This window comes from Talpa occidentalis, unplaced genomic scaffold (genome assembly GCF_014898055.3).
Source record: "Talpa occidentalis isolate TD23 unplaced genomic scaffold, MPIMG_talOcc4v2.1 talOcc4.7, whole genome shotgun sequence".
NCBI lineage: Eukaryota > Metazoa > Chordata > Mammalia > Eulipotyphla > Talpidae > Talpa > Talpa occidentalis.
In genome coordinates, this window is record NW_023605083.1 from 91,736,301 (window position 1) to 91,750,387 (window position 14,087).

General features: G+C 44.1%; 1 protein-coding gene across 6 annotated transcripts in view; it reads left to right on the plus strand.

Moving 5' to 3' along the window:
- DNAH2 (dynein axonemal heavy chain 2) overlaps positions 1-14,087 on the plus strand; it is a 104,460-nt gene that overhangs the window by 15,504 nt on the left and 74,869 nt on the right. For 5 of the 6 annotated variants that reach the window (XM_054688886.1, XM_054688889.1, XM_054688887.1 and 2 more), the window contains 9 exons: positions 527-637; positions 790-1,028; positions 1,956-2,147; positions 3,396-3,553; positions 3,993-4,080; positions 4,480-4,685; positions 5,175-5,304; positions 5,550-5,732; positions 6,799-7,013. In XM_054688886.1, coding sequence (XP_054544861.1) covers positions 527-637; positions 790-1,028; positions 1,956-2,147; positions 3,396-3,553; positions 3,993-4,080; positions 4,480-4,685; positions 5,175-5,304; positions 5,550-5,732; positions 6,799-7,013 — 1,522 coding nt within the window. Of the gene's footprint in view, positions 1-2; positions 388-526; positions 638-789; positions 1,029-1,955; positions 2,148-3,395; positions 3,554-3,992; positions 4,081-4,479; positions 4,686-5,174; positions 5,305-5,549; positions 5,733-6,798; positions 7,014-14,087 lie in introns of those variants that run through there. The other variant, XM_037492812.2, reaches the window with a different exon arrangement.

Consider the following 14,087-nt stretch of genomic DNA (forward strand, 5'->3'; position numbering starts at 1 on the left):
TGATTCTGCCTAGCACACTTCCTGAAGTTGAATCAGTAAGGCAGGAGGAGATTCATCCTGACAGGTACTTACATTACTTGGCACAGAGTAGATACTCAGTTTGTGCTTGTTGAATGAAGGAAACAGGGTGTAGAATTGGCCTTCTAATCCAGATACAGTTTTCTGTTGTAGAAGTATTTGGCCAGACCTGCTCAAATTTAGATTCCAGGAGCAGTCTTGGGGTAAGAGAAAATGTAGGTTGTGTGGGAGCACAAGGGTGAGTGCCTGCATCATAGTGGGGGTGTTGAAGGCATTGTACAGATCATTGACCTTATTTTTGGCAATTGCATGTCATACCTCAGTGAGGATTCCCTCTGGCCTGTCTTTTCTCCTCTTGATAACAAAAAAGTAAGAGTCATAGTTCCTCCTGCCTGCTCTCCTGAAATGCATATAATTCCTGGACTTTAGATCATCTACCGTGATTGGGACTGGGGTGGTGAAAACTCATCTTTCTTTGTGAACTTCCACGGCCCTTTTATTTCCCTAGACACGCGGTACAAACTGGAGGGGCACACTGTTCTCTACATCCCCACAGAGGCTTTGAACATGAAACCTGAGGTGGTGGTTAAGGACAAAGAGCTGGTGCAGCGGCTAGAGAGTGAGTGACTGGCATGGCCGATGTGTTGGGGATCCCAGAGGAGAAAAGGGTACAGCCCAATACTGAGAAAGGAGTTAAATGTAGGAGGGGGGTAGGGCACAATTGGGGATCCATGTAAAGAAGTGAAAGAGGTCTCATATTCTCCCCCACAGCTGCTATGATCCACTGGACCCGGCAGATAAAGGAGGTGCTCAGTGCCCAGGAGACTGTGGAGACAGGAGAAAATTCAGGTCCTTTGGAGGAGATTGAGTTCTGGCGCAACCGGTGCATGGACCTGTCTGGCATCAGTAAACAGCTGGTGAAGGAGGGAGTGAAACACATTGAGTCCATCCTGCACATTGCCAAGTCTTCCTACTTGTCCCCCTTCATGAAACTGGCCCAACAGATCCAGGTCTGTGAGTGGGTTGACGAATGGAGGTTTAACAAAATGAGCCAGTGGTTAAGACAACATGGGATGCTAAGAAGAGGGAACCAGGGTAAACACTGACAACATAGCTAGATCCACCCAGTGTTTGGACATGAGCTTGCAGGAGAATGTAGAAGCAGTGGAACACAGCGCTTCCTGAAGAGCTTAAAATTCAGTGGTAGAGGCATCTAGCTCATCAACAAAATACACTGAGTACCCTCTGTAAGCCCAACCCCTATAATTCAGTGCAGAGAGTAAGACACAAAATAGGATTAGTAGCTGACATGGGATGAAATACAAACCCATGAGGTTCAGTTAAGAGAGTTTGCAGATAAACACTTAAAATTAATTTGATATAGTATGCCAAGCTAGTTATGTTAGTGTTGGGGACACAGAAGATCAGAGCCGGCTGTAGAAGTCAGAGAAAGAAGACTTCTTTGCTAGGTATTGAAGAATGAGACACAGCGAGATGGTGACATCTGAAACACAGCTGAGAAAAGGGCAGTTATGGGCCAGGGTGAACACTATGGGCACAAATAGGAGTGGAGTCTGGTCTCTTGACCAATAGCTATTGAATATCTACGTTGTGCAGGGTTCTGGAGTGAGTAGAGGAACAGGCACAAAACCTGAGCATGGGGAACTCCCAACATGGTGGTGGTGGTGGTGGTGGGGACGTGGGACTCACACCTGAGAGGACATAAAAACACTTCTGCAGAAACAAGTAAATGAACATCAGGAGATATGCACGGATACTGGGCTTGAGGGGTCGCAGAGGCCTGAGACAATGGTGTGGTTAGGGCTAGTTGGGAGAGCTTCCCAGTAGAGGCCAGTCAGGACAGGGCTCAAGATGCATAAAAAGTAATCACTTCCTTCCAGTGGGTAAGTCTACTCCGGGTTTCTCTTTCCCGCCAGGATGGCTCTCAACAAGCGCAGTCAAACCTGACCTTTTTGTCAATCCTGAAGGAACCTTACCAGGAACTGATGTACATGCGGCCCAAGGACATCTCTAGTAAGCTCCCTAAATTGATCAGCCTCATCCGCATCATCTGGGTCAACTCTCCCCACTACAACACTCGGGAGAGACTGACGGCCCTCTTCCGAAAGGTACGTGTCTTTGGCGGGTGGGACAGAGAGTTTTCTTTTTCTTTTTCTTTTTTTAAAGATTTATTTATTTATTTATACAATCACTGGGCACAGTCAGAAGCGCGGGAGGGTGAAAGAATTCACCAGAGCCAGAGCGGGGAGCAGAATAGGCAGACTGACGAAACACACTGCTGAGGGGAGCAGCGGGCGGCAGGAGAGGTCTGTCGCGCCATGTGGGACCCTCTCTGGGGGCCAGGGATCCAGCCGGCGGTGCAGAGGCTGTGGACAGCCTCACAGCCCAGCACTCAACCGCTGCGCCACCAGGGGAGGTCCCAGGACAGAGAGTTTTCAAGGTGGCCACATTGCTAGCTCTTAGATTTTCTGGAATTTACTTAGATCTGCGGTGGAAAAGTAGTGAGGGCCGCTGCCCTTCATGTCCCCACCAGGCCTCTCCCCTGTCAGTCTTTGTGGTGCTCAGAGTTGGGAACTTGGTTGGACATTTTTGATTCTAGATAGAAGTAGCTTGGATGGAAGAGCTACTTTGGGAAGGAGTTGATGAAGTGGGGGGGGCGAGAGGGAGGACAGGACAGATTCCCAGGCGGGGCTGTACAGGAAGGGAAGACACTTTTTCTCATTTCCAAAGATGGAGATTGCAGAGGACGAGAGGTAGAGGGAAGAAGGAATACAGACTTTTTTTTTTTTTTTTTTTTTAAGATTTATTTATTTATTTATACAAGCACTGGGTACAGTCAGAAGCGCGGGAGGGTGAGAGAATTCACCAGAGCCAGAGTGGGGAACAGAACAGACAGACTGATGATACACTACTGAGGAGAGCAGCGGGCAGCAGAGAGGTCTGCGCGTCGTGTGGGACCCTCGCCCGGTGGCCGGGGGTCATCCGGTGCTGCAGAGGCTGCGGGCAGCTTTGCAAAGCAGCACTCAACCGCTGCACCACCGGGGAGGCCCCGGGAATACCGACTTTTGAGGAGCAGGACCTGGCATACTTTATCCATGGTGGCTGAGTCGGAGTGGGGAAAGGGCGCCCAGCTGAGACCTCCTGGCAAGTGCAGCTGCAGGGTTGGAGTTGAGGCGGAAACAAGGGGGCTGGCTTGCTTTGATGGGGGTAGGTGGGGGCGAAGTGGTGGTGGTGGAATATATCAGGAACCAAATCAAGAAGTAGGGGGCTGAGACCCTAGGAAGGTCAGGGAGAGTTAGAGAAGAGGATGGTTGCAACTAAGGCTGTGATTGAGGCTGTTGGGTCCCCTTCTGCAGATGAGCAATGAGATCATCCGCTTGTGCTGCCATGCCATCTCCCTGGACCGGATCTTTGAGGGATATGTCATTTCCAGCAAGGAGGACCTACAAGGCTGCATTTCGTGTTGCCACGCGTGGAAAGATCACTACCTACGGGCTGTGCAGATGCATACCCAGTGCGCTGCATCTCCTTAACATCCTGTATAATCCCCTCCAGCCTAGAAAGGGTGGATTCTGACTCCTTTTACTAGAACTTTTTTTTTTTCCTATGCCTCAGAGTTTCTACATGGGTCTAAATTTTCTCTCTGGATACAGATATTCTAGTTGCTGACCCAAGTTCTCCTTACTCTAACAATCTCTTCTCCCTGATCCCAGGAGTCCTTCCTGGTTTTGTCTTCCTTTTTCTCTCTTGAAGTCTAAAATTCCATTCTGTATGAACCTCTCAGAACTTCTTATCTTGCGTTTCTTCTCTCAGGGATCAGGAAAAGTGCTTCTTAGGGGTCTCATTTTCTGAGGCTGGTCCTGAACCCAGGACTCCCGGTTCTAGCTTTGCACAGGCAGATCGAAACCTATTAATACTGCTTTTTGACTCAGTTAATCTTTGTCCTAACACAGGTTCTCCAGCCGGGGCTGGGTCCTCGATCAGACCAGCATATTTGCTCAGGTTGATGCCTTCGTGCAACGCTGCAAGGACCTCATCGAGGTGGGAAATGTGTTGGGGAAGGAGAGTCAAACTTAACAGCTGATCCTCTAGCACCCCCATCCCGAAGTGGGCAAGACAGTGGAGGCGAAACAGAACCTTGCCTCTTTTTTCATTGTTTTTTTTAAAAATTTAACTTTATTTTGTGGTTTCTGCCACCCCTGTTCTTTTATTCTTTTGTCTTTTTGGTTGTTTTCTCACCCTGTTCTTTTAGACCTTTGCCTATTATCACTGCCTTAGTGTCTCATAATTCGTTCTGCAGCCAAAATTCACCACAATGGCCCCCTGCATCTGGTTGGTACCCCTTAGTCTAGACCTTAGTCTAGACCTTTTAAGCCAAAGAGCTCAGGACCTACAAGTTCAGAAAGGACAGTGGGGATCCTCATGCTGACTTCTTTTCAGGTATGTGACTGTCAGTACCATTTCGCCCGCTGGGAAGATGGCAAGCAAGGTCCTCTTCCTTGCTTCTTTGGCGCCCAGGGGCCCCAGATAACACGGAACTTGCTGGAGATCGAGGACATCTTTCATAAAAATCTGCACATGCTGCGGGCTGTCCGAGGGGGCATCCTGGACGTGAAAAACACCTCTTGGCACGAAGACTACAATCGGTGAGGGGAGTGCAGCTGCCTCCTGGGGAGAGGAGCCGGGAGGCGTGTCGAGAGTGTCCAAGGAGAGTGTGGGGCCCACAGATCAGGAGTGGGTGGCAGGGCGTGCAAGGAAGGAGGTGGCTGCTCACACAGAGGCTCCATGTTAGCCTGCCAGGCCTGGAGTTCCCATTCTGCCACTTGCCAAATATGTGATTTGGGGCAAATTATTCTACCAGTTGGAGCCTGTTTCCTCATCCGTGCAATAAGATTAATGACAGAACCTTCTCAGAGTATCATTTTTTGGGGAATAAATGGATTAGTGCATGTACAGCACTTGAGAAAGCCCTCAGGACATAAGGCACAGGGTGCTTTTTTTTTTTTTTTTTTTTACTGAAGTAACATGTAGGTTTCAGATGCACATCACTATAAATCAATACCTGTAAATGCAAAGGGATGGATTGGGGGCAGGTGAGGGCACCCACCCTTCAACTTGCCTCCCGAACGGTATAGGTTCCGTGCTGGAATCAAGGACCTGGAGGTAATGACTCAGAACTTGATCACTTCTGCCTTCGATTTAGTTCGTGACGTGGAGCATGGAGTGGTGCTGCTGGACATCTTCCACAGGCTGGCAAGCCGAGAGGTGCCGCTGCCCCACCTGCCTCCCTCCTGCTTCTATCTTGCTTTTCTGTAGTTCTTCCCTATCCCCCGAGATACCATCCTACCTCCCTCCTGTGCTTTCCCTTGTCCCACGTTGCCAGTGCCTCTTTTCTTCCTTATTTCCCTGGTTTCCAGATCACCGGGGAGCATTAGAGGGAAGGGCTGTGGCTTTGCTCTAGGACATGCTTTGCTCCGGGGCATGCTGTCACTGTCTCTCTTCTTCCTCAGGCTATCAAGCGAACATACGACAAGAAAGCGGTGGATCTCTACATGTTGTTCAACGGCGAACTGGCCCTTGTAAACCGTGAGCTGAGCAAGAAGTGGCCATTCCTGGAGGCCTACATGGCCCATTACTCTGGACAAGCCTACTGGATGCGCATTCTGCGGCGACGCCTCGACAGAGTCATGAATGTAAGTATTCTGGTCTTTCCAAAACCTGTGCTCAGTGAGATGGTGGAGTTTACAGGCTGTGCCACAAACACCAATCCAGAGAGTTTCCCTAGAGAGTTTTCATGATCAGAGATTACGCTGGACCAAGGGAGTGGCAGAGACGAGTCAGAGTCAGGCCATGGCTTAGGATTTGCAGGGATGGTGCGTGTGGCCGCTAGAACTTGGGTCACTTTAGGCATCCTGGACCAAGGGCGGAAAGGAACAATAGGATGAGCTTCTGGAAGATTGCACAAGAGTAATACAGCCTCGAAATCCAGGGAACTGGACCCTAATAGGGCCTGGTCTCCCTAGAACAGGCTCAAAGAAACAGAAACATAACTGTTTTAAGACATTTTGGGGACTGTAGGTCTAAAGCTATTGAGCTGCTGACCTGCTTGCTGTCCTTTAGTTGGTTTGGGAGAGAATAAGGCAGCCTTCAGGCAACTGGAGGTCCCAACAATAGGTGGGCTAAGACTGGCGAGGGAGGGCTCATGCTAGTTTCTAGCCTTGTGTCACTTAAATTCTCCGTTTGCAATTTACTTTCTTTTCCCACATTTTTTCTTTTTAAAGATTTATTTTATTTATGCTTATAGAGCTGGGTGTAGGCCAGGGGTGTGGGAGTGAGAGGATTCACCAGAGACAGAGCGGGGAGCAGAACAGGCAGATTGGCTGAAATACACTGCTGAGGGGAGCAGCAGGCAAGACAGGAGAGGTCTGCTGCGCCATATGGGGAGCTCCCTGGGGATCGAACTCATGCTGGGATGGAAACTGTGCTGCAGTGGCTGGTGATAGCTTGATAGTGTTGAGACTTAACCCCTTGTGCCACCAGGGAGGCCCTCCCACATTTTTTCTTGAGCTGAATCTCCACGTTTCTTTTTTCTTCATTTTGGCTCCCTTTCTCATTGTTCCTGAGTCTCTTCTTCTTACCTTTCTCTTTGGCTCCACCTTTCCCATTGTGAGTCTTACACACATTGTTGACGTATGTCTGATGGTAAGATGGAGGAATGCGGTAAATCGCCTCCATCCAACCCTTGATCTCCTCCCTCAGTGTCTTTCTAGTGCTCATTTCCTGCCCCACATCGGGACTGGAGAGGAGAGTATACATACCTATCAGCAGATGGTTCAGGCCATCGATGAACTGGTTCGAAAAACCTTCCAAGACTGGACAGCAACACTGGACAAGGACTGCTTTCGGCGGCTGGATACGCCACTGTTACGAATCAGTCAGGAGAAGGCCGGCATGCTGGATGTCAACTTTGACAAGTATGAAACTTATACTTGACAAGTATAAGATCAACCCCATTCCTTCTCTCTGTACTTGTCTTTGGTCACCACTTTCCCCAACTCTCCCATCTCTTGGGTTTTCTCCCCATTCTTTCTAACTCCCTCTTATACTGTAATAGGTTCACTTTTGTGTCTTAATTTTACGGTTGACCTTCAAAAAGGCTGATTAGAATAACCATCACAACCTCCCCGGAGTAACCTACTAAACCTGTGATGTAGGTGTTCTGCCACTAGGGGGCCTTCATGGCTCAGTTAAATCATCCAAACCTTGAGCGACGGTGTGGGCTTTCCTGAGACTTGATGGGGCATTACGAGATTTTTCATATTAAAATTATTTAAAGTTTAATTAATTCATGTATTATTAAAAAAAATAGAGAGTGAGTGCCTTCCATGTGCTGGGAGCCGAGTCAGGCACAGGGAATGTACACAGAGGCAGAGTCCCTCCCCTCTCTTACTCGTAAGTAAGCAGTTCTACCCTTGGCAGTGCTGCTTTTCCATCTAAGATGCTAAAGAGGAAAATAAAGAAGGAGCTATGTAAGGCATCTGTCTGCAGAAATTACAAACCTTCTGGTGACAGCTTTTCCCCCTAATTGGAAGGAAATAACTTCCTCCTTGGTTGGTTTTGGCTCGCTCTTCTCGTCAGTTAGGTCCTATAATAGGAGTTGCTTCCTACGCTTCTAGGCTGTTGCTACTAGCATTGGCTTTAACTCATAGAATGTCCTTATTTATTGGGAAAAGTGTGGAAGGGGCTTTGCCAGAGAAGGCTTGTGAAGAGATGGAGTCCAGGGCACGGAAGAGATGAATGTGTCTATTCTGGACAGCTGAAGGCAGCCTAACCAGGGCAGGATGACACATGATGGTTGAGGAAGGGAGAAAAGACCCAGAATGCAGAAATGATGCTGAGCGTTAGCTCAGGGGGTGAGGTGAAGGTGATGGTGAGAAGGATAGGGATGTTGGGAGATGCATGGAACAGGAAGCAATTGAGAAGCAGTGTACAGATGAGGGTAAGAAGCTTGAGATAAATTTTTGGCTGGTGAGGGGCTCTGGGGACCAGATTTGATAGGGTTCACGTTCTATGAGTATGACTGTTTAGGTATGGCCAAACAGGGTCGTATAAAAATTGCCTCATAAATCAACGATATGATTTTGAAATGACAGGAGCATAGGCAACCATAATGGGGTTGAATCTGCAAGAGACATTCTCCCACCTAAGCTGGGTGCCAAAGGCACTGTGCTTGGAGAGACACCCAGCTGCATTTGGGGTAATAGGATTATGAGTATATATATATATATATATATATATATATATATATGCAGTCCACCATTGCCCTTTCCCCAAGAATTAAGAGATTGTATTCAAATAACAAAATCTTATTAAATACCAATACCATCTCTCTCTCTCTCTCTCTCTCTCCCTCTATATATATATATATGTATATATATAAAGATTTATTTATTTATACAAGAACTGGGGTACAGGCCAGAGGTGTGGGAGGGTGAGAGGATTATCTAGAAACAGAGCAGGGAGCAGAACAGGCAGATTGACCAAAGTACACTGCTGAGGGGAGCAGTGGGCAAGACAGGAGAGGTCTGCTGCGCCATGTGGGTATCTCCCAGGCTGGCTGGGAATCGAACCAGCACTGCAGAGGCTGTGGACAGCTCCACAGCGCTGCACTCAACCCACTGCACCACCAGGGAGGTCCATATCTGTATTTTAAATATGAGAGAAAATCGAAATTGAGTGAGGTAAATATCTCGGGCAGGTAGCTCCTTTATTCTATTCCTCAGGGTCAGCCTGTGAGAGTAAATGAGGCATGAATGCCAATGCCAGGTGGACTCAAGTTTGAACTCTTGGTTAGATCTGTTTCGATTTCAGACAAGCGACTCACTTCCTCTGAGCCTGAGTCTCCTCATGTCCTTAAAGAAGTCTTTTCTGAGGTTGTGTTGAGGTGAGATGACATGGATGAGAGTGCTCACAAAGAATAATCAATCACTAAACATTTTCACTTAAAAAAATAGCCTCCTAAGACTTGGTGAACACAGTATTTCAAAATCAATTGAGCAAGGCGGCACATTTTAAAAATATTTTAACCTTTAAATCCTCAAGTTACACCAGGGCAGGGAATGAAAAATCTCCCCTCCCTCCAGTCTCCCAGTCTCCTAGTGACTCAGTTTCTTTCTGAAGAATCAATACTGTGAGTTTTGTGTGACATTCCAGAGATAAGAGTGATGTCTACATAAGTAGCCTTTTAAAAGTGGACAGTAGCATAATACACACACTTTTCTGTACATCCAGTGTATTCAGAAAGATTTATTTAGTTTTTCCATTATGAAATTACTGATCATTTTAGAAAATTTGTAAAATACGGAAAGGTAGGAGAAAGAAAATAATTTCCCCAAAGATTACCACCTAAGTGATTTTTGGTATATTTTTTTATTACTTTCCTTCTCCCCTCCTCTATTTCATATTGTTATTTTTATTTAGTTAAAAAATCCTACTGGGTATTTTCAAATAATAAGACTAGTTCATGTTCACTGTAAAAAAAAAATGATGTAGAAGTATGTAAAGGAAAAAGTAAAAATCTAGTACACAGACCCACTCTGAGAAGTAACCCTGATTACCTTGTAATAAAAAAAATAAACACCTGGGCCTCCCCGGTGGCGCAGCGGTTGAGCGTTGGGTTGCGAAGCTGCCCGCGGCTTCTGCGGTGCCGGTTCGATCTCCGGCTGCTCCCCGGCCACTGGAGGAGGGTCCCACATGGCGCGCAGACCTCTTCTGCCGCCCGCTGCTCCCCTCAGCAGTGTACTTCGGTCCTTCTGCCTGCTCTGCTCCCCGCTCTGGCTCTGGTGAATTCTCTCACCCTCCTGCACTTCTGACTGTACCCAGTGCTTGTATAAACAAAACAAATAAATAAATAAATAAATAAATAAAACATGCCTCTATTAAAAAAAAAAAGTGATTTAAAAAAAAATAAATAAACACCCCATAAAATAGGGTCACATTGTAAACAGTATTTTTGCAACTTGCTTTTTAAAGTTAGTATTGTGTGGGAAATTTTCCAATTTGGATATTCAGTACTACGTACTTATTTTTCATGGTTTATAACATTCTGCAGTTTGGCTGTGCTGTGATTCAATCAATTGGTCCAACATTGATGGACTTGTAAGTTGCACAATTTCCATAAGTCTTCTGAGTGTTCTGTACTGGCGGACTTCCTATACCCGTTCCCTCCTGCATAGTGGGGGTGTTTCCCTTGTTTGAGCCCTTTGCCTGTCTAGTTAGGATAAACTTAGGAGACAACTTTTCTGTTTCCTGTGACCATCTCTTGTTGAGGAATACCTTAGATATTTATCTAAAGTGCCATTTACATAATCTTTATAGTAGAGCTTAGCAAGGCAACTCAAAACCAACTATTTATGGCCTGGGTTTAGCTAAAACCCAAATAATGGCTAGACATGACTTTCTGAGAGAAGAGAGACTCCTGTCCTCTGGTAGTTGTTTTCTAGGGAGATCTGTTAGGTTTTACATTTTTGTGGTTTTTAAGATAAAATGATTTATTTAGTTTTCCCTCAAACCAATAAATGGTGTCTGGGAAAACAACAACATGATCTTAGGGAAGGATTCTGGGTTTATCAAACCAGTAAAGGATTCCAAGATAGTTTTAACTTCTCCAAAAAGAATTAACACTCCACAGAGTGCAGATAACTTTATCAAGTTTAGTCTTCTGTGTCCAAGGCCTAAGATAAGATCTTGAAATAAACATGCTTTAGATGTCCTGATGGACCTCAGAAGTACCTAATTCTTCCCTAGTTCTGGGAACCTTCCTGTCTCTAATAGCACCTATTTTATCTCACAAAAGGTTTTGTTATCCTACATTGTATTCCAAAGATTTGAACTCTGAAGTCCAAATAGGCTTTTACCACATTTTACGGCCAGACTAGCTTTATAGATTGCACTCAACACAAATAAATTCCAGATGTTGTCTCTACCCTGCCTGAAGAAAGCTGTGTTAGCAACTTTGTAGGTAGCAGAGTCCTCTGTGTGGTGGGAATTCCCCAGAGCACACGAGGAGACACTGATATCTGTTCATTTTTGGTGTCTAGGGGTCCTCCTCCATCCTTTTTCCCCAACCTGTCCCACTTTCTCCATCTGGTCAGTTCATTCTGTACTGTCAGCGCTAACCTCAACTAGCTTCACTCTCCTGTCTCTGCTGCCTGAACACTTGTCTGAAAATAAATTACACAATGGTACACAATAGTTCAGAAAAATGATTCCCCAGACTGACTTTTTTTTTTTTTTTTAGAAATGGTATTTGTCAAGAAGAAACTTTGCATTCCAGAAATGTATTGACAACCTTCTGGTTAAGACTGAATGTCATTGTGAAAAAAGTTCCCAATAGGGTTTTTGGTTCAACATTAGGAAGGTATTACCCAAATTCATCCTGTTGACTGACAAGTTAAAATGTGATAATTTGACTTAAAGTTATTTTGAAAATCTTATCAAGATGGGAAAATGAGTGAACATTATGGTGCAGTGCTGGGTAGCACGCATGCCCAAGTAGCTTAACTATGATTTTTAAGGAGACAAATCCAAGGCCTTCGGTTTGAAGAACACATGAGAATATGTTGATGCTGCTAAAAATGCTTCCATATATATTCATACCCCTCCTTCCTCCTTGCACAGCTCTAACACAATTTTTGGGAAAATCTATATCCATTGTTTATCTTGCTATGAGTATTGTTTACTACTCAGCCAAGTAATATTCTGCTGTTGCAATCCTTTCCTTTCTTGTAGGACATGTTTCTCTTTTGGAAATTAATAATGACCTCACTATTTTGGCTAGCACGTGGTTCACCATGGTTAATCCTTGTAGACCAACCAATGAAACCCTTTTGAATAATATTTGTCCTCTCTGTCTGATGTCACAGATGTTGTTGGCTTTATGTTTCTTGCAGCTGTCCCTCCTGTGCTGCTGCATCAGCCTGATGGACTGGCTGTCAGGCTCCCTGAGCCTCTTTTTCGCTGGAGTTCCTGTTTCCTTTGTCTTCCTCTTTTTTGGTTTATGTCCTTGTTTTGGTAGCTGTATCCTTTAGTAGCTTTCTGAGAAGCAGTGCATGGTGGGCACATTTTTCAAATTCTTGCATGATTGACAACAACCATTTTCTGCTCTCCACTTGTTGGACATTTGGTTAGGTTTGAAATTCTAGACTTAAAGAATTTTCCTTTGTTTTGGCTTGCCTCTTTCGCTTTGGAAGTTTCTGTTAAGTCTGGTGATCTACTGCTCATTGTATTTGAGAGAGGCTTATTTATTTTGCAGAATTTTAACACAGTTTCAAAAAAACAATACATATTTTTAGTGGAGCTCTTCAAGGTTTGAGAGAAACAGCACTTTTTCTTCCATATTCTTGTAAAGCATGTGCCACAAATAAATGGGTGCCTGAAAATAATTTCCTCCATTGGAAGAGTCCTTTCCAATGAAAGTGAAAATAAAATCCTTTGTAAAACTCAAAATGTCACGTTGTCTCCTATATCATTAATGCAGTGCTTGCCTATAGACCAGACATAAAATGTGGTGGAATTTTCAATCCAATATTCTTTCCAGATAACACTGTAGTAATATTTAGAATGCAGAGTTTCATGAAAATGTCTTCAGGTTGTGGAGGCTTTTCTCCTCTGTGATTTAAAGTACAATTTTATTTAAAAAAAGAAACCAAGTGATTTTAATTTAATGTTTTTTTATTTTAAAAATGTTTCATATTTTATGATTTTATATTTAGATTTCAGTATGTTTGAAATTTATGTTGATGTTGGGAGAAAGGTGCAGTTGCAACTTGAGTTTTTTTCCAATCCCCAGATGGCTAGCCAGTAGACCCAATCTCGTTTATTGAACTGCTATCATTATAGTGTAACAAATCCTCAAATATATGTGTGTCTATTTTGAGATCACTATTCTCTTCTGTCTATTCATGTGCAGGAAGCACACTGTTTTAATTATTGTCCTCATTACTCTCCTTTTTCAGAGTTTTCCAGGATATTTTTATTTCCCCCAAGAACTTAAGAATCAATTAATGTATTTCCTAAAATAGTCTTGGCCCTGTATTTATAGGAATAAGATTGGATTAAATTTATAGGTTAACTGAAGAAGAATCAACATTTTTAAGATTTGTGTCCATGTATCCAAGAATAGCACTCTTTCTTTCAATTTATTTAAATCCTGTTTTTTGTTGATAAGTAATTTTTTCTACATATATTAACTAACCAGTTAACAAAAAGTGTCATAGTGTATATAAATATTTCTTGTTAATTTGCTAATTTTTAGTATTTTATTTTTATTGCCTTAATTGTCATTGTTCTCTTTCTCCACAATAATGTTTAAGTAGTCACAGTTTTTATATTGGAAAACTTTGATTTTAATAATTTTGCACCCAGTCTCTTTTTGTAAATAATCTAATTGCTTAAAATAGGATTCTCCTTTAAAAAATGTTGATCAAAAGTATCATACACTCAGAGAAGTACTTAACATTTACATATTCAATTTAACAAATAGGTAAAAATAAATATTTTTGCAACTATTCCTCCTCAGGTCAAAGAAAACATTCTCAACTAGCAGGCCAGAAATCCCCCACTTATAATTATTTTGCAGTTGAATTATTTATCAACACCTAAAATTCTGGAGATTATATATAAAAACCTGCTCCCTGGCCTTCTCTCAAAAAATCAGAAAGTCCTATCACACTGGAATTCTTCAGTGCAGCTATTGCCCAGGAACCCTGGGGAGTGGCTCTTTAGATGGACTCTGCACTCTTTAGCTCAGCTTTAGGCCAAATGTTAGTTGCCACTTCTCATCCCATTTTGGCTATACTCGCTTGGGAGATAGGAGGACATCCGGACTTTTCTTTTGACTGTAAAAACCAAAGGAGTTGGTTGTGGCTTAGATGTTGGAAAGTGAGGGAGCGGGAGGGAAGGAGGAGCACAGGGGACTGTGGTGATGGTGCACCGGGAGCATTGGGGAAGGGAATTCTGTGGGGACTATACCTTGGGCGGGGAGAGGG